At 48.5% G+C, this 24,845-nt stretch overlaps 2 protein-coding genes across 18 annotated transcripts in view; one reads left to right on the top strand and one right to left on the bottom strand.

Annotated features, from left to right (window-relative positions):
* LOC135915002 (endothelin-converting enzyme 2-like) overlaps positions 1–24,845 on the bottom strand; it is a 392,210-nt gene that overhangs the window by 105,485 nt on the left and 261,880 nt on the right. For 2 of the 10 annotated variants that reach the window (XM_065447945.1, XM_070524848.1), the window contains exon 1: positions 12,442–12,572. The exons of 5 other annotated variants lie outside the window; for them this stretch is intronic. The gene's annotated coding sequence lies outside the window, so the exon portion shown is untranslated. Of the gene's footprint in view, positions 1–12,441; positions 12,573–21,366; positions 21,463–23,343; positions 23,448–24,845 lie in introns of those variants that run through there. 3 more of the 10 variants (XM_065447948.1, XM_065447946.1, XM_065447947.1) reach the window with 3 other exon arrangements.
* Positions 5,320–24,845, top strand: part of LOC135915004 (uncharacterized) — a 138,576-nt gene continuing 119,050 nt past the window's right edge. For 3 of the 8 annotated variants that reach the window (XR_011508284.1, XR_011508285.1, XR_011508283.1), the window contains exons 1-2: positions 5,320–5,441; positions 12,485–12,689. Coding sequence is in view for 5 of the 8 variants with exons in the window: in XM_070524858.1 (XP_070380959.1) it covers positions 5,426–5,466; positions 12,466–12,689; positions 18,197–18,375 (444 nt within the window). In the remaining 3 variants the exon portion in view is untranslated. Of the gene's footprint in view, positions 5,467–12,465; positions 12,690–18,196; positions 18,988–24,845 lie in introns of those variants that run through there. The other 5 variants (XM_070524855.1, XM_070524856.1, XM_070524858.1 and 2 more) reach the window with 4 other exon arrangements.

Raw genomic sequence — 24,845 nt, 5'->3', positions numbered from 1 at the left:
TGTCTAAGCTCGGATTTTCTCTTCCCCGGTAATCCTCGCTATATGCCGCCGGGTTCGTGTCCCCGAAGCATTTGACCCGCACTTTTTCCAAGAGTTCCTCGTCGGTTCCCTCTAATCGGTGGATTATCCGGTATATTGATTTGTTATTCTCTGCCTTGGTTTTACACGTATCGATGAGCGCTTTCAGGATATGGCACGCCCTAGCTGTGCTCAGGGTTCCGTTCAGGAAGTCGCTGAAGTGTTGCCAGTTCGTTCTTGCCAATTGTGCTGCGTACTCCTCTGCTTTCACGGTAATTTCTGCTATTTTAGGTCTGAGCTTCCTGTTGTGTTTCTGCCTTTTCCCCCTATTGGTTAAGCCGCGTCTGGCGTCCCATAGCCTGAGAAGCCTGGCATCCACCTCGGGTGTCTGCGTTGTTCTTTTGACCTCTTTCGTCTGCTCGCCTTCTTTCTGCTTGAGTATGTTTCCCCATTCTTCAATCGATTGGATCCCTTCCTCGCTGATGCGTTCGTCACATGCTTCTTAAAATGCGTTCCAATCAATGATTTTGACTGTTCCTAGCTGCCGGTAAATCTGTCTGAAGTCACTTGGGTTTTGAGTACGTAGTGGTCGCTCCCCAGATTTTCCATCAGGTTCTCCAATTGCGCCTGCCATAGTCCTTTGATGAAGGTGAGGTCCGGACAAGTGTCGGTACTGACGCTGCTGCCCATTCTGGTCGGAGTTTCCGGGTCTGTGAGGCGGATGTAGCCTGCATTCTCTGCCGCTTCTGCTAGTGTCTTTCCTTTACCTTGGAAATTATTGTATTCCCAGCTCTTGTCTCTGGCATTAAAATCGCCTAAGATGACTAGCGTGTTGCCCTTTGCCAGTTTGCTGGCGCCTTGGAAGAGCTCTTGGAATTTGGCTTTCTTTTGTTTCGGCGGGCTGTAGGTATTTACGACGAAGATGCTGCCCCCTTTCTTCTTTTTCTTTGGGATAATTTCTACGATCACGTGCTCTATGTCTGTTTCGGCTATCATATTGTGGCTTAGGCCTGGACGACCTAAACTGCGGCAGGAGGGTTTTCGGCTACGTCAAAGCTTTCCTCTCCAACAGAACAGCTACGATACGGCTAGGAGAACGCTCGGAGAAGTTCCATACCCCCAACAAAGGAACCCCCCAGGGATCGGTCATTTCACCAGCGCTATTTAACATAGCAATGATCGGCCCTGCGAAACAACTCAAAGAGATCGAGGGCATACACCATGCCATGTTTGCCGATGACATAAACATTTGGACCAGCACGGGATCACTTAAAGAAAAAGAAGAAAGACTACAAGAGGCTGCGACCTGCGTAGAGAACTACGTGAGGGCAAGAGGGCTAGCCTGCTCCACCGAGAAATCTGAGCTGCTCAGAGTCTGGAGAGGGAAACAGAATCGCATGGTCCCGACTAGCGACGAGCTCAAGCTTGGCGTCTACCTCGAGGGAAAACTCGCATGATGATAACGCGCATCTCCCACAGACGCTCAGGCATGCGACAGGAAGATACGCTAAAGCTGGTTAGGAGTCTGGTGATCAGCCGGGTTACCTACAGTCTCCCGTACCACAACCCAATCAAGAGCGAGGTTCAGCAGATAGACGCGATCATATTCAAGGCATACAAAACCACGCTCCACCTACCACAATGCACATCCACGGTGAAGCTCTTGGCACTAGGACTTCATAACAATTTCGAAGAACTCAGAGAGGCACAACATGTTGCTCAGCTGCGCAAACTACAACAGACTCCGTCTGGCAGGGAGCTTCTGCAGAAGTTGGGAGGCAGCGAACAGATGCAAGAAACCCAAGGAAACGCGACTATCCAGGACAAAATACGAAACACAATCAAGGTGGCTCCCATTCCCAAGAACATGGACCCCAACCTACACGAAGAACGTAGGAAGGGGAGAGCCGAATACATCCAAAAGTCACTAGCTTCCCAGGCAACAACAGCCACATATACCAGAAGGGCGAGACAGACCAATCCCAATGCAGTAGCGGTGGTGATAAAGTCGGATATGCGAGAAATCGTCAGCGGATCTCTACGGGACTGCATGGTAGTCGAGGCTGAAGAAGCGGCCGTCGCTCTAGCGGCAGCGGAGGGCTATCGGACTAGGCGGTCCTTAACAATTCTAACCGACTCCCAAACAGAATGCCGAAAATACATGTTCGGCAAAATAGGTCACAGAGCGCTCCGCATACTCCGCTCTGAAGTTCCCCACATGCAAAACCGAGAAAAAGAACAACCAATTAGACACACGATAATGTGGACGCCGGGTCACACGGACGTGGAAGGCAACAGGGTAGCTCGAGGATACACAGCATACCGAGCACCCTCCGCCAATGACCTCGAGGAAATCGAGCCAGTCTCCAGAGAATTCTCGGCTATACTGAACCACTATAAGGGCAGCAGAAAGCGGTACCCCTCGCCGCATAGCTCTCTCACTAGAGAGGACTCCGTAGCTTGGAGGCTGCTACAGAGGGGTGCATATCCGAACTTAAACACCCTCAGCAAAATACAACCCACACAGTACACTGACAAATGCCGATGGTGCCAGGAAACACTCACGCTCTACCATAAACGTGTGCCTAGCTGCCAGAAAACAACTGCGACACCAATAATACCAAACTCGAGTGCGGAGCAATCGGAAGGAATGCTCTCCAGCAACCGTCAGGACGTTCAACTAGGGCTAATCCGACGGTCCCAGCTGGCAGCGGCATCCAGCGGAGCCCTGGACTAGGGGCAGACGGCCATTGCCAAGAAGATGGAAGACACCATCTGAATCCGCGAAATTCATAAAACTTTCTAGAGCTCAATAAACGTTTTTCCTTCTCCTCCTCCTCCTCCTCCTCCACGCCAGCGGTTCTCCACGCCAGCGTTTCCCCGGTAACATCTTGAGCTGTGGTGGCGAATAATGGTACGAAACCTGTGCCGTTTAGGTTTTATACCACACCGGATATTAATTAAATTATGAGGTTTTACGTGCGACAACCACTTTCTCATTATGAGGGACGCCGTAGTGGAGGACTCCGGGAATTTTGACCACCTAGGGTTCTTTAACGTGCACCTAAATCTAAGTACATGGGTGTTTTCGCATTTGGCCTCCATGGAAATGCGGCCGCCGTGGCCGGGATTCAATCCCACTACCTCATGCTCAGCAGCCCAACACCATAGCCAGTGAGCAACCACGGCGCGTCCACAGCGGATCTTATCATGCCTCAGAAGGGGCATTTGAACGCTGTAGATTTGGCAGCAGCCATTGTTACAAGCGGGTGTCAGTGGGATATGAAGAAGGACCACTGCAGCCTGACGACGCTCCTGATATCGCTTCAAATTATACCTGGCCCTGTGCCCTTGCATGTTTTAGTAGAATGGTCTCATTGCGGTGGCGACCAGTGTTCCAAGGTCAAGGGGCTTCTGCTGGAAGCGCTTCCGCTTTATTCCTTGCATAGAGTAGGCCAACTGCTTGCCGACGTCGCTGCCTGTATGCACGACAAAGCATTGGCCTCGCAGGGATTCTGCCAAGAATCAACGTGTCACTTCGTTGGTGGTGAACTCAATGTGAGGGCTAAGCCACGAATCGGGTGGTTATATGATGATGATGACGATGTTCTTTTCTGGCACTTACGCACTCAGGAGGATAGACCAATGTTGTTCTGAGTGGCTGTGGCACATTTCCACAATGTGGGATTGGCCATGAATCGGGTTGGTAAATCACGTTTATAAGGATACGTGAGTTAACAATTTGAACGTTGAAGCTTAAAAAGCAAACGTATTGTGTGTGGGAATTTCAGGAGAGTTTCATGAGGCACCTGTTTCCTCCGGAGTGCCACAGACCTCAGTTTTAGGCCCATTACTATTTTTGATTTACATTAATGATTTACCTACTAGCACCACTTCTTCTACCTGTCTTTTTGCTGAGGATTGCGTTATCTACCGCACCATTTCTAATTATACTGACGCAATAATCCTTCAAACTGACCTAAAGAATATTTCTGCTTGGTGCGAAATGTGGAAAATGAAACTTAACATTCTTAAATGTAAATCAATGAGAGTATCGCGCAATAACATGCCTTGCCCGAACTACCTTCTTCACAGCACGGTGCTTGAATCCGTAACTACCTATAAATACCTTGGTGTACATATTACTAATGACCTTTCATGGAAGTACCACATCGAGCACGTAACATCAAAAGCCAATCGCATGCTTGGTTAACTGAAAAGAAACTTCTCTCTCGCACCTTCATCACTCAAGCGACAGTTATATATCACTTATGCCAGATCTAATCTCGAATATGCCTCGTAAATCTGGCACCCCAGCCTTGCAACTCTTACCAATAACTTAGAGGCAATGCAGAATCGCTCAGCACGTTTTATTCTAAGTAACTACCATCGAACCTACAGCGTAACTAACATGAAATCGATAGTTAATCTGCCGCCGCTTGCAAATAGACAGAAACTATCTCGACTTGCGTTGTTTCATAAGATCTATCATCATAATCATGTTCTTAGGACCCAGCTGATTAAACCACCTAATTTTGTTTCATCTCGACTTGATCACCACCACAAAGTCCATGTCCCTCACCAAAACACTGTAACGTACTCGCACTCTTTCCTGCCGAAAACCAGCCTTGACTGGAACCGTCTTCCCGCCTCATTAGTTTGCATTACCAACTGTGACCCTTCTCGTGAAACTCTTGGCAGCGCAATTTAACGCATTTGAACATTTTTCGTGTCGGGGATTCGTTAGAAAAAGGTGTCATGCGGCATTTCACCACGATACACGACTATGTATAATTCCCGGCGCCTCATCATCTTCCAAGGCTCAACATCGTGGAGGAGGGAGTAGTCGCGCCTCGTATTTCATTGATGCACACATGGCGTTTGACGCACGGCAATGGACAGTTTGAAATTAAGGGGCCCACATACACAGCATCGCTGGTCCTCCTCCTTCACAGAGTGGAAGGGCACTGATTATTTTTTAATTCTTTGGGCCGGCAGACTGAGCGATATACGCGCTAACTATTTTCGTGCACTTCGTCGTCGGTTCCGTACATTTATATAGCACCTCCCCGCTTCCCAAACAGACTACAGCAAGTACGTTTGCTGAAATCGAGAAAAATAAAGGATGAAGAACAGCTTACAAAATTTTGACACGAAATTTTGTCGCAAGAATCTTCCAAGTGAAAAAAAAGAAAATACAATGCTTTTCGTGAAAGACCACATGTTCTTTTCAAGACGAAAACCTTGCAAGCTGGTCATCAATGCAGTCGTAAAACTGCCGGAGATCCTATTATGTAACGACGTGTGCAGAAATATATGTTGGCAGCTGCAGGTACTTTCAGCTCTTGCATTGTTCCTTTAACCATTGTACAGTGAGCAAGAAGTCAAGCCATTTTAACGTTGTTCCATGCACGGCGCATCAAGTAGGTGCCTATCCCCAGAGTTCCGGTCATTATGATTTTACGTTTTTTTTAGCAACAATGTGATATCCAGTGATGTACCTCATAAGAATGAATCGTTCAAAAATTTAGCTTAGACAACTCTCTGTTCCATATGCACTCGCATACTCGCTCAATACCTTGTTCCCATTTCTAGAAATGCGCTTTACCGAGGCTCTTGTTACCGAGGCTCTTGTTTACCAAGGCTCTTATTAAATATGAAGAAACATTGGTTTCAGTCACAGGCACAGCCACTTCATACACGCCAGCATCCTAAATACGTGACGCACTAATATCGGCTAAACTGTGCATTACACCGACTGCGATATGCCATATATGCACATTATTATCCCACCACTAATATACCGCGAGGGGGTACATGGGGTATCAGAAAAAAGAAGAAACTGTATTATTATTATTACGCGATGTGCTGCCTCAAAGAAACAGAAAGCGATGAATAAAATGGGATGCCCACAGGGCTTTGTTTAATTTGATAGTGACATGCCATCGTAACATGCAGTATAACGGCAAGTGCCGATCGTTTTATACACTGTCCGGGATACTAGCCAAGGTTATTGGACAGGCAGTTCTGAAATGTCCGCTGCATAATAGAACGCGGTTGAGCCTTTCAAGGATGGCGCTGTATCAAATGCGCGACTTCGAATACTGCTTGCCTGACATGGCAGCACAATAGCGCCCATCGAGTTGCTCAAGATTGCGATCAAGAGGCCGCAATCACATGTTGAAAAGCGTTTTAAATAAGGTGAAGAAACGGCGCAAACTCCACAGTGGCAGCCCCCCAGCTCGCCACTCTGGCGTCAGGCGATGTGGCAGGGGCGATCAGCAAAGCCAAGCCAGGCTCAGCGTGCGAAAGGTCATAGTTAAAAAGCAGTGTTTAAATGGCATCACGAACCGAATCTAACGCGAGGCACGTTCTGAAGCGAAAAAATACGACAAGGAAGAACAACTCTAGGTATACAGTCCAACGCCTTCATAACGAATTGCTTGGGGTCGCCCAAATCATTCGTTATAAAGGTCAGTTCATTGTAAAAGTCGCCAAACTGCGCCGATCGCAGTATAACCGGGACAGCATTAATTCGTTTAACAGGTAATTTAGTTGAATGAGCCCACGCTGTAGAGGGGCTGGATTGTATCTCTATACAAATAGACGACGACCTAGAGAGATCATGGTGACGGGCAACACTAAGAAGTGGGCTGCAGTTCGGCTGCAATTTCCTGTGGAAATTAAGAAAAGATTGCCAATACATAGAAGTTTGCAAGATTTCAGAGAAATCAAGCTTTCATTATGCGATCCTACCACACGCCTACAAACTGACGCCTTTCTAAGGGCCTCGAAAGGACGCTGTAAGGACGATGTGCGGCATCACAGCTGATTACAAATTCTTTATTACTTCAATTTCGCAGTGACAAAATGAATGCCTTTTACATAGCACTCAAATATATTACGATAGTCATCCGAGTGAAGTGACGACGCGGATAAGCCTGTTTCCTTTCGGTCCTATAAGCTGCTATCGCTTTGAGGCGCTGTGCTAGATTGCACAGCCTTTGGGATCAGCGCGAGTCTTGACGAAACGGCTTATAACCGTTATTCGACCTTTATTATTGTTATTTTTATTTTTATTGTTGTTACTTGGTTTGCACACATTAAGAGAATCGCAGAGAGGATCAAGATAGCTAGGTGGAAACTGCCATGAAGAGGGGCACAACGCATGCCGGCTCTCGAAAAGAAAAGCTGCGGAGTCCAAAAAAAAATTCGCAGTTCCGCCCGAAAGGTTCAACACCGAATGCGTTAGCAAATTACTAGATAGCCGTACGAAGTAAGGATAGTGGTTTTATCGCCCGCATAAACTTGTAAACATTAACTTACTAACTAAATGAACAATGATAGAATGTGTAAGCGTGACTCAACGAGGTCGTAGAAACAATCAGACACACAGAGGCAGCGCTGTCTGTGCCTTTCTGCTTCTTTCTACGTCCTTATTCAGTCGCGCTTGCCCATTCTATCGTGCATTCAAACCAACCAGCCCATAAACGTGTTTTTACTAAATTAACCAGCACGGCGTCACCCGCGCATAGGTAAGCGTGAACACATCTCGCTCTGTGACAGCGAAAACTGCCTGTCAAAACGCTGGAGCGAGGAATCGTGGCAGCAGCCAAGAGCCAATTGACCTCCGTGCATCTGGCGCTTCAACGGGAACGAAACATCGAAAGTACAGCGCATACAAAGCTGTCGGCACTACGCGCACTCCACAAACATCGAAGATAGCTTTGAGGAATAGGCGCGCACGGGCGCGAACTTTGCCCATGTCTCAGCAGATTGCTTTCAGCACACACTAGCGCCGGCAACGCGTCCCTGCTGTCCCTACGGCGTCTGCCAAAGACGTCTACTACGGCGTCCGCGATTCGCCTGGCCAACGCCCTAGTAGACGCCACGATGTCTCCACTCTGTACAGAGCGGCGGGCGAGGAGGACATCGGGACGGCCTGGAAGCCGCCGCAGAAAGCCCCTCCTGTATGGCCTGACTCCTCTAGCCTCGCGCGCCACAGGAGGGGGCACGCATCAGGGCCGCGTTCCTCGCTCGCGTACGCTAGATTGAACCGCGTTCGCCGGCTCACCCGTATGCCAGCTGCGTTGTCCGTAAACTCGGTTCCTGGCCCTCCCCCTTTACTCTCCTCCGCGAAAGGGCAACGAGCGCCGCTTGTGGCGGACGTCTGCAACCTAGATAACGTGCTGCGGCCTCTGAGAGTACCATGGCGTCTGTTACCATCTCGGAGGCCCGCGATAACGCTCGCTAACAGACGCCCGCGCATATAAAGCGCCGGCGGAGCATTCAGCCGCCGCTGCTACATCCGCCGGAAGTTGAAAAGGTAACGAGCACCGCCTCACGGAATTTATGCTGAACTAACTTCAACTAAGGGAACCGCCGCCGCAATGGGAAAGCGAGCAACGCGACTGGCATCCAGTAAAGGAGGCATCGCCCTCAGACGCTTTCACTAATGCGAAACCTCACGGCGACGGCGACGCCGTTGGCAGAAATGTGCCTGGAGCGTTCATGTAATTGCTATCGCAACATAAAAAGAAAATCATTGATGCTGCGATCGCTGCCGTTGTAATGTCGTCGCCATTGTCTTCGTCTTGGTGCTGTCGTGAGGCAAACACGTGCGCTGAACAGGCGCAGGTGCCTGACTGGCTCAAAAGTCCCGCTGATCAAATGCATGTAATAGAATTTATGGAAGGCGAAGCTAGTTAGAGGATGATCAGTAACTGGTATAGCACTGTCCATCTTCTGCAGAGCGTTTGGCAGCACAGCGATATCGTAAGTTCCAAGCAAATCGCCGAGCCGAGACTTCCAGTGGGGTTCCAGGGATTGCACTACCTCTCAGGTTGGCCAACGTTGTTATGTCACCGAGGACACCGTATACAGGGTTGGTTCACGTTACTGTGCCCAGAGTCGACCCGTTCGACTAGCCAAGAAACAAACGGCGGAAAAGAATATCGCCGAACACCGGGAAACTATTGATGGGTGATTGGATACAACTTTCTTGTACGTCCGGCAAGGTTTAACGCGACCGGGGCTCAAGTCTCCCACAGGGGAACGTCAAGGCCCTGCCTCAAAGCCGCCTCACGGACTTGCTGCGAACTGTCTATGTCTGGATTCCGAGGTCGGAGCTGCGCAGAGCCGCGGCCCACCTCGACGACAGGTTCTCCGGAGTAACTGCTATCCCTCCTATAATTACATTGCACTCTTACAGGATGTGTTGGAGTGTTGCTGGTCCTGCCTGGCTCAATTTACACGTGTCGTCCTGATGCTTATCTGGGAAGATACGTTTCAGACGGAATAGATTAGGGAAGGCGTTCGTCTGGAGTTGTCTCCAGGGGACGGCCTGCTTCCTGTTCAATTTTGGACGAGGTGGTGGGTATATCCTTCAGGCGTTGAAATATGCACTGGTTATGTAGTTGTATCTGGTGAGCCTGACCCGTTCCGCTTTAGAAGCGTTCGCTATCGTGCGAGAGGCGTTGCCCTGTTCGGCGTGTCAGGTCATGTCTCGCGCCGTCCGGTGCGCTGTCTCGTTTAGGTTCGGAAGCCTGTCGCCTTCCGTGGTGACGTGCGCGGGGAACCATATGATCCTCGAACTCGCGGTTTTGGATCTGCCCGCTTTGGCCAGAATGGACAGGGCTTCCTTGGAAATTTGGCCTTTGGCGTAATTCTTTACTGCCGTTTGCGAGTCCCCTAGTACGACTTCGCATACCTGTCCTGTGAGGGCCAGCGCAATCACTACTTCCTCCGCTATTTCCGAGTGTTCGATGTATACACTGCATGTGGTTTTTGATTTTGGACTCTGCGTCTATGACTACGGTGGTGTATTTTTGGCCGTTCTGATATTAGGATGCGTCGACAAAGCACGCGTTTCTCTCCCTGCCGAATGAACGGAGCAGAGCCTCGGCTCTTGCCTTTCTTCTACCTCGGTTGTAATCGGGGTGCACGTTTCGTGAAGGTGCACGCGTCGCGGCCCCTTCACGTTCTCCTCTAGCAGCCAATTATCCACATACAGAGGCTGGCAACCCCTTTCTACCCTTCACTGCTGTGGAGAAAATAGTGTGAGCCATCGCTCCTTGACGGCATCGCCCTCTCGCAGCCGAGTGTGTGCTATTCGGCGAGAACGCACGAGTAGCAGCAGCAGCAGCAGGTGGTAGCCACGATCGCTAAGAGAGACGCCTGGGGGTTCGTAAAGAAAGCTTCGCTCTTAAAACAGTATTCAAGCACATCATTCCGTTCTTACAACGTAGTACTATCCCAATGGCGATTATTGCCATAGCTAAAAGAAAATATCCTCTCTTCTCCATCTTTTACAGCACTTTTTGGAACATGAACAGGCGCCTGCTTTATGTGATTGCGAAGCGACATTTTTGCAAGGTTGATATGGCACCTAGTGTAGCACCTAAGAGCGCACCTTTGGGCGCCCGTTCTTGTGGCGAGCGTCGGCGTTGGTTTTGTCCCGGGTAACCAAGCGAAAAAGCTCAGTGCAGGATGAAAGCGAACGCGGAGAGCAGCGGGAGATGGAAGACGGCGTTAACGAAAGACAGCTCGAGGACGAAAGCAGAGGAGAAGGGTGCAGCGGAACCATCAGGCGGAAAACAGAGGAGCAGGATATGGCGAAAGCGTGAAAAGAATTGCGTAGTGCCGCGCAAGACGGACGGCGCGACGATGATGGCTACGAGATGGCGCCAGAGTAGCGCGCATCGTCTGTTGGCCAAAGCGCTCCATGAGTGGAGGTCCGTCTGCGGCGGCTGCTGCGAATTCGCGTCCACGCGTCACCGTAGACGCTGCCTCTCGCGATCTCTCCATTAGTGAAGCAGTCGTGCCACACTTCGCTCCGTTTGGAACGTGCCGCACGAGACCGATTGTCAGCCCCAGCCAATACATCGCGAAATGAAAACCCGTATAGAGCTCATAGTAAAATATTTAGCGCGCACAATTGACAAGGACACAATGAAGGGGAACACACGAACGCTGACTCGCAGCTATTTTATTTTCGGAAAGATACAGACATATATACGCCGGCTATCAGCGCTGAGCAAGTGCAACAAGAGTCGTCAGCAAAACAGAATTAGATTAAAAGAAAGTCAAAAATTCACAAAATGCAGAACAGGTGTTGTGTACCGGCTTCCGTTAACCTGTGGCAACATGTACATAGGACAAACCGGTCGGTGCATAAACACCCGTCTAAAAGAACATGAACGCTCTCTCGGTAAATAAAACTATTCGCACCTGTGGAACCACTGCAATCCATGTCATAGTGATCAGGTATTTTTCGACACTGACATTCTGTTTTCAGATAAAAACAAACACGTGAAATCACACAAGAATTTTATATTAAAAAGTGTGCTGAAAAATGCATAAGCCAACCATCGGTTGCAATCACTGAAAATCAATTTGCTTTTTTAAATACTGGTTAAACCTTCCTAATCTGTTTTTAATCTGTTTCTGTTTTACTGACAACTCTTGTTGCACATGCTCAGCGCTGATAGCTGGGTTATATATGTTCTGTATCTTTCCGAAAAAAAAAAATAGTTGTGAGTAAGCGCTCGTGTGTCCCTTCCCTGTGTCCTTGTCAATTGCGCGCGCTAAATATTTTACTATGAATTTGTACCAACTCGCCCAACTATCAGTTCTGTCACGTATAGAGCTGCACTGAAATTTCGCGTTAGTGAGTGTCGTAATTGTCGGTTAATTTTTCGGTTGTGTAGTTCTAGGATCTGGAGGGAACTCTGGGCATGACATTTTGATTGCAGTCTATGTGTGAGCAGGCGAGGGTTGCAAGGATTGACGTTGTGATGTGTATAAGGCTACCGTTACGTGAAATAAGTTCAATTGACAGTCAGCTCCCCTCCTCTGTTTTCGCCTGTCCATGCATGTATAGAAGGGGTATTGTAAATATATTAATCGGTAACAACTCACCGCATTTTTATTCTCCCTGCAGACCATTCTGTTCGACTAAAAGTCGAAATGGTTCCCGAATAGGATTGCTTTACTTTGATGAGAGGGCGGCCAGGTTGCAGAAGCTTGCGCGCACAGGATTCAAGTTTTGAGAACACCGTAGTTGAAACAAAAACATATCCCGAACCGCGAGGAGCCGCACCAACTGAAAAAATGCCAGTCACTGCGATGTGGTGACAACAGGAGACTCTATTGCACACGACAGGAGCCGACGCTGTGAAACAATGAGCTAAACACGCGAAATACACCTAGTAGAAGACGAGGCTTGCATCGCTATATTCATTGTTGTAATAAACGCGAAGCGCAAGTGTAGGTACTGCGATTGAACTTTGTGAGGTCACAGGGCACTCTGCTGCACTTATACTATATGCTAACAAAAGTAGTGCCGAAATTGCAGCCACATCGAAGAGACGTATTGATTCGCACAGAGCTTGGGATCTGTCAAAATTGCAATATTTGTCGAACCTTATTTTTTTTCCTGATGCACAGGACGTGTTGCACATTGCAGATCATGGGCTGCTCCAACCTGCTCGCCGTTTTTGTACACGCCGCTTCGGTGCTCGTGGCACCTCCTCGTGCTGCAGGTAGTCTGTGCACTCCGAACTTCTGCTCGAACGTCACGTGCAAGCCGATCGAGGCCAGCGAGTGCAACGGGAAGGTGGAGGCCAACGCCACCGACTGCGGCTGCTGCGAGAAATGCATCGTGCCGCTCGGTGAGCGGGCACTCGAGATCCTCGTGCTTTATCTCAGTTGTTGCGGTGGGAGAGCCCAATACAGAAAACAAAGCAAATACCTTACTATCAAGAAATGTTTATGGCTAGATACTTAGGAATTATTACGCCTTAATCAGGTGTCCTTTCGTGCGTGAGTCTTTCGCACTGTGAATAGGCTTTTGGTGTTTTGTACAATGAGGCAATGACTATATGATAACTCCTTAGAGGTTTTTGGACAGTGAATCAATAACTAACGATAATTGTAACTAACGATAACTGTAATGTCAAGCATTGACATTATAAACGTGAACTGATGGCCAGAACTTTTTTCTGTTTTATCAATTCTGCGATCCCCCTGAAAACTGGTACTATGTATATCGAACCACCTACCTGAGCATTACGTACTTGCAGACCCAAATTTCCAGCACATAACAACGAGTATGGACGTGAAGTCACAGATCTGTATTGTTGTCCAAGTTACAGCTTCAACTGCGTTGCTGAAGATAAGCATATGCTGATAAAGGAAGGTTTTTAACGCGTTGGGTACTCAACAGTAAATTGGCATCGATGACGTCAGTGCAAACCCAGTACAGAGTTTCATAAATGGCTTATACCCCTGTTACACGGGCACTTTAACGGCCGTTAAGGAAAACGGCAGCTGGCCTTAACGGCCGTTAGGCGGACTTACACGGCAGCGCGAGCGCCGTTGGAAATCCAAGGGCGATTGAAATCAACGGAGCTCGCCGGTCTCCGTTGCGCCGCCGCTTCCGTCCGTTTCGTCGTGCAGTAGACAAGATGGCAGCCCCCAGCAGCAACGTGTCCGCGCTGCAGGTGAGCGCGCCGGCGCAAAAGCGCTTTGCTCGTAGTGCGCAACCAGGAGAAGCAAATCGGGTGGACAATCACGGTCGCAATCATAAGGTGGCCGGCTAACCGCCATTCCGCGGCTGTTCTGGGGTGCGCGTCGCAAAGTCGTTCCACGTTCAACCCTGCACCTGCTGAATCGCGCAGACGGTCACTCGCGGTACGAAAGAAAAAAGGATATGCACAGTGAAGCTGCGGCTAGTACAAGCGATGAAACGTGAAATGGGACGCTTCACCACGTTGCAACCACAACAAACGCAGCCATATTGCAACGCCATGGATCGGATTGGATCGGCTAATTGAGCTTCTTCGCTAGTTTTGCAAACAACTTTTGCAAATAGTTAAACAAACACGTTGTACAGCATGTAGCGCAGAAAATAATTGGAGAAACAAAATTTTTTTAGAGTTGGCGAGGTAAAAAGTTCAAGAGTCACGTGATCAATCGTCGAAACGGAAGTGAACCGACTGAGCATGTAAAGTGCCGTGTGAGCGCTGCCACCACCGTTCCGTTCCCACTGCCGTTACGGCGTTCAACTGCCGTTTGCGTTAACGGCCGTTGCAAGTGCCCGTGTAACAGGGGTATTATCCAAGAGATTTGTTGGATTCTTAAAACTAGACTTGGCTTTGGTTTTCTTGCACGCACTGCCAACTACGTGCCGTACGGTTGCATTTCCTATTTATAAAGCTGCCGCTTATAAGCAGCTAGCTGGCATTTGAGCGACCGCTTCTGATAAAAAAGAGATATATATATAACATTTAATGTCGAAGAGGTGGAGAGGTCAGCCTGAGTGAAGCGCCTCTAGCCTGCTACTCCACGCTCGGGAAGGGGTTTGAGGGAATAACAGAGATAGGATGCGAAGAGAAAGGAGGATGGTGGTATGGTGTATATGAAGAGGGCTGCACAGAACACTGTTTCTGGGCAACGCGCACGTGTACACTTCACTTCAAAGAACAGTCATCTTCGTGGACATAGGTAGAAGTATACTGCAGTGCAGCTAGGAGACTGTGTATAGGTTCCATGATTAGTGCCACTGCTTGCGCCACTGGCGTATTTAAACCAGACAGTAGCAGCTGCAGGGCGTCGACTATTTGTCGCGGCATTGCTTTGATGACAGAGTCCGATCGTGACATCTGAGTACACTGTCCTTGCTCAACCTGACAGTCTAAGGCCCGTGGGCGCGGCGGCAAGCGTGGTCATACGTTCCATTCCATACGTGCGCGGCTGGCATGAAGCAATGACTTGGAGATATCTATCGATGCGTATTCAACTGTCGTCTGCTGGACCTGCGGAATTGGAGCTCGGGAACTCTCGTTTGGACCTACAGCTTTACCACACCGACGACGCGTTCGTCTCCTCCATTACTGTGCTGACGATGCCACCTCACTTTGGGGCATACGTGTCTTGCTCCTTTGGTTCAGCATTTTTATCAGCTTTTTCTGTTTAGAACAATCCTTGGAATTGGCCTCGTGGGGTCCATCGCAATTCGAGCACTTATTTCTTTTGGTATGTATGAAGATGCATTATGGCTGCCGGGCCACAGCGGTAGCATGCCGTCTGTCCTGTGCATAGAGTGCTGACGTGACCTAGCTTTAGGAACTTGTGACAGTGCAGCGGTAGAGGCACATAAGGACGCACCAGGTGTCTCACGTATCCCACCTTGACGTAATCAGGTAGTGTGTCTACCTCAGAATGAAGCTTTACGATCGTCGACCGAAGCAGCGAAAAATCGATGACCTTCACTGTTGAAGACAGACGCCTTTGTAGCTCTACGTCGCAAATGCCACGCACGACATGGGAAATAACACCTGACTTAGCACGACCACCGTGCACGATGAACGACGGGACTTCTATTTGTCCTGGCATGAGCACGGTTTTCAATTTTTGTAGGGTGGCCTGCGTCGTTACTTGCAGTTTGACTATGCTTTTATTTGTGTTGAAACGCACTTCGTTAATTCCGTGCGGAGCGACATTACCAAGGTAGGTATTAAGAATCTGTGTACAGAATTTAAATTCTTAGAGACATCGAGAGGCACAAAGTCAATACTGTAAGTCGGAGTAGGCGGTCCGTTGGGGCCTTGCTCACCCAGGTCTTTGTTTGTCTTGCGGTATTTCCTCTTCAGTCGTTTGCCCTCCGCGGCGGCGTAGTTGTCGGAGTCCATTGGCTCGCTATTGGAGAAACAGGAACCGGAGATCTCCATGGCTACGTGGCAAGCCTTACACTACATCCCTGCTTGACGCAGTGCGAAGAGGTGTGCTCTACGCAAGTGACGCCTTTCATTGCCATGGACGGCTTCTCGTTCAAGAAGCACAATTAAGTCTCCACTATGACAAAACTATCGCGCAAGGCAAGAAGCTACGCTTGCTCACATGATTGCGTTTTTGTACTTCTCCCTGATAGGCAAATTTTGTACCTCGTGCGCGCCTTGTGTTCCTTACATTTATATTCAATCGCTTGTCTCAATGATTTTCGTCTTGCTTGCTTTCATCTTCTGTTTTTCCAGAAAAAGAAATGAGCGCATAGTTGGTCACAATATTTTAAGGGAAACGGGGTCACTTCAGAAAGTCTCAATTCCTGTGAAGCCTTTTCACACAACCTCGAAATCCGCGCTTTACTATGACGCAGTCCTGAGGACCTTCACATAGATATACTAAATTACAATAAAAATTGTACAATGTTTTGAGACAGCAGAAATTCATGTTTGTCGTTAAGCCCTGTTCCCATAACCTTTGCTGCCAACTGAACGTGTACTTTTTGTGAAGTTGTTGGGCGGCGATGGTGCATTGCAACTTGGGTAATCAGATGTCGAGGTCCACAATTGCTACGCCTGAGCGTCTCTTGCGGTATCAGTATTGGTATCTCACCACACATCCTGTCCTGTCTGTTAGGAATTAGAAGACGAAGAAACTTTGCGGGCTATAATGGACGCTCCAGGAAAAACACAGTATTGCAGAAACCCAAGCAGAAGTCATTCTACAGTAGGTTATCAGGAGCGTTCTATTCAACTCGGTAGCTAGGGTACAAAAGAAACGGTTCTGTGTTGCCTGTCACATTCCAAGAGGAACAGAGCAGAGAAGGAGCATTTTATGCAACAAGTAGCCGTTCAGCAATATACGCAGATCATGTGTTTATTGAGCGCACTAGAAGGAAATCACTGCGCACAGTGAAAAATAGCTAGGTGAATAATGCCACAATTTTCTTAAATTATAATCATGCACTCGCAATACATTGTACCTCCTCAAGTATTGTTCCTGCTGATTAGATATATACCTCAGGAGCCTCACAATGCGGTCCTGCCGAGAGGTAATTCGTGTAAGGACGCAGCCCAGGAGGCACCAGGGGCACCTTTGCATATCACACTGCCGAGTTTTCAAGGTCCTTTCGAGTTCGTCGCGGAGAGTCCACTGTACTGTACCGCATTCGTAGTGCAACAGTAACTTTGCTTCACCCGTCATCAAAGCAGCGACCACACACCCCCAATCCCCCGCCGATGAACCGCAGTCCAGCAGATGGAAGACGAGGCAGTCGTCTCCTGGCGCGGCCACCCCGAAGACAGAATGGTTACCTATGGTAAAATCATCATGCGTTACAGTAAGGCAAGAATGAAGTGCCCATTTCCTCACAAGTCACTCAATAAGCACCAGTCGACAACATTACAGACGCTATTACATTACGCTGATTATTACGACGCGCACATTCCCCACACCCTCGCTGCACCGTCACATCTACCCAGATGTTTACGCAACACAATGCCAAGCGCGCGGGGTGGCTCGCGTCGACCTCGACCACATGATCTGCGCATGTCCCGCAGCGACACATACCATTAAACACAGCGCCAACCCTAAACTTATTGCCACCACGCCCGAGCAGTGGGAGGCTGTGCTGCTCAGCGCATGCCCGGTGAACCAACTCTGGGCAGTCCGGCTAGCCGAAGACGCCGCCGAGACTCAAAGTCTGGCAGCTGCAAGAGGAAGGGGAGCTCCGGTGGTCCTAGTCTGCCGCACCCCGCGATTCTTGACCCTAGCAAGGGCATTTAAGTTTTTTTCTCTCTCTATCTCTGTGAAGAGGATGAAGAACGCATATCCAAGAAGTACTCGGATATCTTGGCGCACTACAGGAAGCAGAGGCGTCGCTACCCGCCCGCGCATAAGACGATGAGTAGGGACCAAGAGGTAACCTGGAGAAGACTACAGGCTGGAACGTACCCACACGGAACACTGCTGCACGCCATGTACCCGGGCATCTACGGGCGAGACTGCAAGTTCTGCCCGCCGGACACGCCGAACACCTTGCGCCATATGGTGCTGGAGTGCAGAAATAACCGCGAAGTACCACCGTCATCATCGCCACCAAGCGATAACAACCAGGAAGAAGCGGATATGGAGGAAGAATCGAAAGACCAGTGGGAGGCTCTGCTGGTGACGCAAGACCTTGACAGCCAGCTGCGGTTGGTGAACAGGGCTCGGGCGGCGGCAGCGAGCCATGGCTACCTGGACTGAGGAGGCCACCCACCTTTGGGCTCAAGAAGCCTGGTCTCAAAATAAAGTTTATTTCTCTCTCTCTCTCTCTCTATCTCTGTCTTTTTGCTTCGGAATAGCTATGCGTCTGCGTCACCTTCTCTGAATATTATTTTATTGTTTCTTTCAGACGAAGGTGACGTGTGCTTGTCCTTCGTGAAATTCGGTTCGCGAAAGTGGCCCGACTGCAAGCAGGGCTTGATGTGCAACGAAACCACCATGAGGTGCGAGAAGAACAGCAGCCGCCTTATTTCGGGCAACGACGACGAGCACGCTGCAACAACGGATGTGCCCATCGATTTCCTGTAATATAGCTTGCTTGCGTCTAATAATACTGTCTTTTGGTACACGCCCGCCCGTGCACAATCCTAACAACGCTGCTAGTCTTGCAGCACGTGATACGTGCAGACGTACAGGTGCACGCATCTATAGTCGTCACAGATTTGCAAGCTTTTCCAACTTTTTTTTTTGATTAGGTGGGACGTGCAAGGCATGGTAGAGCTTTATGATGGGCTGATATCTGTCAGCACTACTGGGCAGAATCGGTTGCACTAATAAGTGCATATGTGTTAGAAGGACGGAGGTGCTCCTTCAGGCAGCCTAAGAGAAGTAAAAAACACAGGCTACAGTTTTCTCAGTAAACGCAGCAATATGGGTCGGCTTTAATTAGCCTTCATTCATTTCTACAGTGGCTGGTGGAAAGGGAAGATAAATGGTTTCGTAAACTACGACGAAATAGACGAAGTCGAAACCACAAAATCGTTATCGCAGTATACAACTTTGTGCATGAGGGCACAATTTTAAGCAGTGCTGACGGGCATTCAGACATCTTTAAATAAAGCTTACTCTATCAATGTTGAGAAACAAGTAAAAAAAAGTGTAATGCTTTTTACCGGCAATATTAAAGTAATGCTACCTTGCGTCGAGTGTATCTATCGTCTTCTGGCATCAAATTTTTTCTGCTCGGTGTGCTCTGTTGTAGAACATAAGGTTACGTCACTTCCGCCGGCAGGCGCAGTCGTAGGAGAAACTTATGGCTCGAACATATTATGCAGATCCCGCGCACTGTGGCAATAGATGGGAGCGAAGCATTCCGTGCTGGATGCTTTCATTAATGATTATTAGGGGTAATGTTGACGGGTAAACCCTAATTTCTTGAACGTTTTGTCTAACAGGAGAGCGGTGAGTTGATGTTAAACGTTACCTAGCGGGCACCACTCCTGTCTGCGTAGTACGCAGAACACACAGGGATAGGTGTTTGCTTGAGGCGTTGTTGTGCGCCATATTTCATAGCCTACGAGATGAAAGGGTTGATCATAGTCATTGCCTCACATGGCACATCGTAACTGTGGCAGAAGTATTAAACTTGAATTGGAATATGGGAGTGTACGTGCCAAAACCCCAATCGGATTAGGAGGCACGCCGTAGTGGCGGACTCCGAATTAATTTTGACAGCGTGATGTTCTTTAGCTTGTCCCAAAATCTAAGTGCACGTGCGTTTTCTATTTCGCTCCCGTCGAAATGCGGCTGCCCTGATTGGGATCAAATCCACGACCTCTAGCAATGCCAACTTCCGCTTGAGATATGTGCATGGTGTTTATTTTTCAGAAATAGTAGCAACGTACTGTGTCGTACTTTGAAGTTAAGCTAACCCAGTTTCCCCGCAACCGCCATCGTATAGTGGTAGAGTTTGCTTGCCTTCTCACGTTTTCTTGATCGATGAAAGTTTTTTTTTTAATTCATGTTGTTAAGGACTTGGTAACTGAACGTTTTATTTGCTTTGGCTTCATTCCCGTGCAAGATACCCATTAAAGCCAAACTAACTTTGGAATGGTTTAAAGCTGCGGGACAACTGAGCGTTCGAATTTTTTCTTCGGGAGAACTTATGCTTTAAGGTGGCGGACCAAGCTTGGGCAAAACACGGCAGCGCGTGGCAAGAACTGTCTTCGCCGCGTCGTCTGCTGTGAAGCGTCAAACGTGGCCCGACTTTCTACGAACGCAAATTCGCTCATCGTAAACGAAAGCTATTCTTCTTTTTGGTTTAACTCATAGTCGGGAACATCGCACATTGGCAAAGTGGCAAACACGGAGTTTCTTGGCGCAAGCGGAGCAAATTTTGCTGCGTCACGCCAGAGGGCAGCCGGCGCCGCTAAGATAGCGCTCGCCGTGCTCATGACACTTTCGCCGTGCCCTGTCATGTGATTCCTGTACGAAAATAAAAAAAAAATTATGGGGTTTTACGTGCCAAAACCACTTTCTGAATATGAGGCATGCCGTAGTGGAGGACTCCGGAAATTTTGACCACCTGGGGTTCTTTAACGTGCACCTAAATCTAAGCACACGGGTGTATTTGCATTTCGCCCCCATCGAAATGCGGCCGCCGTGGCCGGGATTTGATCCCGCGACCTCGTGCTCAGCAGCCCAACACCATAGCCACTGAGCAACCACGGCGGGTTGTGTACGAAAATAGTGAACTAAGGAAGGACAGCTTCGCAACCACTAGTAACGTGTTTTCATTACCTTCATCGATCAGGGACCGCCCCTCCACTCCAACATTTTGCCCAGCCGATCACGACAGGGTCGGCGTAGTCCCTTCCACTGAAGTGGTCCGAGTAGAAGCCGTAGCCATTGTACGTCTACTCCCATGTCAACCCCGCCAGGACTCCCCATTTAGCTTAACTTCGCCATATGTCCCATGTTAAGAATGGGCCAAATACCGCGTGTTCCTGATTAAAGAACAGCTGAAAGGGAAGCCGAAGTTGAAAGTACGAAGAAGTGACGAAAAGTTTTGTCCTTCTAGGCACATGATGAAAAGTGAAGCCAACCTATATCGTCCGATAGGTATGTTGAATTTCTTGATGTAATTAAAGAGGGGGGGGTCTCCTTGGCTTCTTGGGGGGGCTTCTGCCATGTTCATAAACCTTCAAAGGTGTTAACGTCACAAAGCAAAGCTGGTCACCGGAATTCTCTCCAGCGTAACCGGTTTGCGCAGCAAGCATCAAAATACATTCGTAAGACATAAATTGCAAGTTTTCTACACGTGGAAAAAATAAACAGCAACCACTACCATATACCGAAGCGAAAAATCCGTTTGCACGTCTGACCATCAAGCGGCCCATGCGCAACTTTCAACAAGTCGCTCCATTTTCTTACAATACCGCAGAAAATTGCGCCGCGCCAAACAAAAGAATACATTCCACTTGAAAACAACCGCGGAAGATCTTTCGTTTCGTCCTGTTGCTGTTTTGATAAGCATAGCGCTTGTTTGTTCATAGCGACAGCAGAAAAAAGTGTGCGTACCTCTCGTTCGCTGGGAAACGCGACAGGTTCGCCCTTGTGTTCTTCCCCGAGTTGCCGCACCACATAGCCGCACAGCAAGCCTTGTATCCTTTCTTCAGTTTTTCTGACATTGCCGGGAAAATCAGAGGCACAGATATTTCTCAGCTGCAGAGCATGCGAAAAAAACCTGAACCCGCATAGAAAGTGACTGAAGCAGACGAAGGCAGTCGAAGCGATAACAGCGATAGCACCACCCGTTGGCGCAATAAATGGGGCGAAAAATTAAATAGCCAAAAGGAAATTTTATTTCTACACATAGTTCGATAACTTGGCTTCACTGATACGCATGTTGAAAAGAAAAGCCACATATGCAAAAGCTATTGAATTTTCCTTTGGCTACCACAGTCATGGCGACGATTTACTGCCAATACGAAAACTGTAGCCCCACTGTCTCTGCCCAGCAGTCTACGCGTGCGTCACGCACGTGCCTTGATACGGTGACGTCACGACAACGACAGCGTCGACGAAGCAAACACGCCTCCGATGCCTACACTGATCCTTTTCGGGAAGTAGTTTGCCCTAGAGAAATCAGACGGCGCTTTCGGAGGCATGCCACACGTTGCCTCCGCGAAGGCGCATGAATACAAAACTATTAGCCCTTCTGCCCCGCTTCTGTGCGATCAGCTGTCCGAAATGCAACTGGGTTTTGGCTAATAAACTGTGCTCCATTCATGCTGCAAAATATTTAGCGGGGTAGTTAAGACGCGTGCAGTAGTTGGATGCAAAAGATTCAGTTTCAGTTTAGTTAATTTCTTTAATAAGGAGGAGACATACATGTATACAGAAGTATACAGAAGGAGGTCCCAGAGCATGTGGCTGAATGGGGACCTCCTGTCAGAAAAACAACCACGAAAGATCATTCGTTTCGTCCTGCAGCTGGTTTGATAAGCATAGCGCTTGTTTCTTCATAACGACTGCCGAAAAATTGCGCTTACCTCCAGTTCGCTGGGTGTGCATTGGGGCTGAAATATTAAGGACTGGAATGAATCTGTGTGTCCAAGTTCACGGACCGCTGCTACGTTAGGACTGCCTGTGCTGTCGACTGTTCGTGGTCAGCCAAGGTTGTAGCACTGACCTAGAAAAGACTTGAAACACGAAACACCTCCGCGAGTACCTCTGGTTGGGCAATGACAAAGAAAGTAGCGCCTCTTCTTGGCATATAGTAAGTTTCACACGCCCGCCCCAGCTCAGACGCAAATTCACGCCCACTTTATTGCCAACGCATGAATAATAAGCCAACGGGCGCACATTTGAATCAATGCGCCGAAGAATGGGCGATGACGACAACACCCACAGCGCACGCTAATGTTGGTCCCCACAGTGAGCGAGTGACCAGCGATAATACTTATTTGCCGCAAGCTATGGCAGCATACAGAATATCTACCTTGCAAGCCTTGTGCATAGGAAGAGCAAGTCTATCTCAACTGAGCCCACCCAAGAGAGATAAGCAGACAATAAACGATCAGATAGTGGCCCCACTGTGAACTTCACTGAGTCAGAAACGTGACCTGTCTCCTATTAAATGTATTTGCTAAATAAAACCGATGAACTAAACACACTGACCGTGATTCGATTAAAAAAAATTAAATTGTGGTGTTCTACGTGCCAAAACAACTTTTTGATTATGAGGCACGCCGTAGTGGAACACTCCGGAAATTTCGACCACCTGGGGTTCCTAAACGTGCGCCTAAATCTAAGTAAACGGGTGTTTTCGCGTTTCGCCCCCATCGAAATGCGGTCGCCGGGATTCGACCCCGCGACCTCGTGCTCAGCAGCCCAACACCATAGCCACTGAGCAACCACGGCGGGTGTGATTCGACTCGCAAGCGGAAAGATGGGATAGCTTGGAATACATATTTAGCCCCGCTTTGATTACAAACACCGTATACGCTGCTCGCGCCGTTTAGACAAAGCGTAATGAGCTCAGAAAGGGCTTACATGTTCTCTGAAGCTGCAGCCAAAGCTTCACGTGTCGTCCACACAGAAACCTTCTACGATATCCGCGAAGACAGAGATTAGCAGAGCCGCGTTGGTTCCGTGCACACCCATAGAAAACACAGAAGCAATGGAGGCAGCTGAAGCAAGCAATGGACCACGTGACGTCACCACGTGACGAAACATAACAGCGCCAAAGGGATTGCCGTGAAGAGGGTCAGAAATTGTTGTCGAAATCGAGAGCGCATAACAGTACTTTTTACTACCCGTAACGTCCTCTTTAGAAACGTGTACATGGCCACCTACACAGTTGCCGCCAGGACCACGTGCATAAACATGTGGACTATTGAAATCAAGTATTTCCATCATCTGTTTGGGGCAGCGGACGCGTCCACTGCATGTTGGACAGCCTGGCCGCTGTTTGAATGAAAGCCCATGGCGGGCTGCGAAATAATGCCTACTGAATAATAGCAGCTTTGGGAATAATAAAAAATGGCTCGTCATTGTGACCGTGCGAAAGTCGACATTCAGCGAAGCTGTGGAAAATCGCCACTACAGCGCTTTACGAATACGAAAGCATTATATGGGGTGACCCACGTAATTTGAGCGCATTATATTAAAAATACGCAAATGCCACTAAGCTGAACACAACTAAGGTAATTTTAGTCGTCACTTGGAAATGCATTATTTTTTGCACTCCACATAATTAAATAACTAGTTTTAATTAATTATTCAACTTCTAAAATATTATAATTGGGGGTCCATGAGAAAAGTGCAAAGCAGCATGAAAAACTCCCGATACAGAGTTCTGTTGCTCAATGCGTGCTACATAAGTGTTTTTCCGAGCGTGAATGCATCCCCCAAATGCACGCAAAATTGCCGCTCGACAGGCCGCTCCAGCCACCTTGCGTTTATTTGCGGTATTCGCGGGCTTCTTTCACGCCTGGGGGGAAGGGGGGGGGCAACGTTCATCTAGCACCTAGTGAGATACAGAAAGCTGTGTCGGGAGTTTTTTATGTTGCTTTACAATTTTGTGATTGAAACTAATTATATTTAGGAGAAATTATCCAGTTAGGCATGGTTCAAAAATTTCTCAGTATCTCCATGCGAGGGCAAACAACATCACCTTGGTTCTGTCCAGCTACGTGGCATTTGCATACATTTAATGCTTGGCTCACGATACGTGCGACACCTTGCATATGGCCGATAAAGCGAAAAATCCGGCGTTAACATCCGATGGTACCAAAGCGATGCGACCAGGTGCTGACGTTATGTTTGAAATGATGGTGAAACGTGAATACCTCATCAGTTATAGCGGTGCGTGATGACTTCGTTACATCAAAGGTCGCGTGGTGACATAATCTCGCCAAGTGTTACGTCAGGTGATAACGGCATCGCAACGTCCCATTATTGCCTGATGAATTCAAGTGATGACATCAACACATCAAACACGACGTCACGCGATGACGTCATCTTCAAGTGTCGGTGTAACCTGATGACGTCAT

Source organism: Dermacentor albipictus, chromosome 9 (assembly GCF_038994185.2).
Source record: "Dermacentor albipictus isolate Rhodes 1998 colony chromosome 9, USDA_Dalb.pri_finalv2, whole genome shotgun sequence".
Classification (NCBI taxonomy): domain Eukaryota; kingdom Metazoa; phylum Arthropoda; class Arachnida; order Ixodida; family Ixodidae; genus Dermacentor; species Dermacentor albipictus.
The sequence above is the reverse complement of the archived record's forward strand: the minus strand, read 5'-3'. Positions and strand labels throughout refer to the sequence as shown.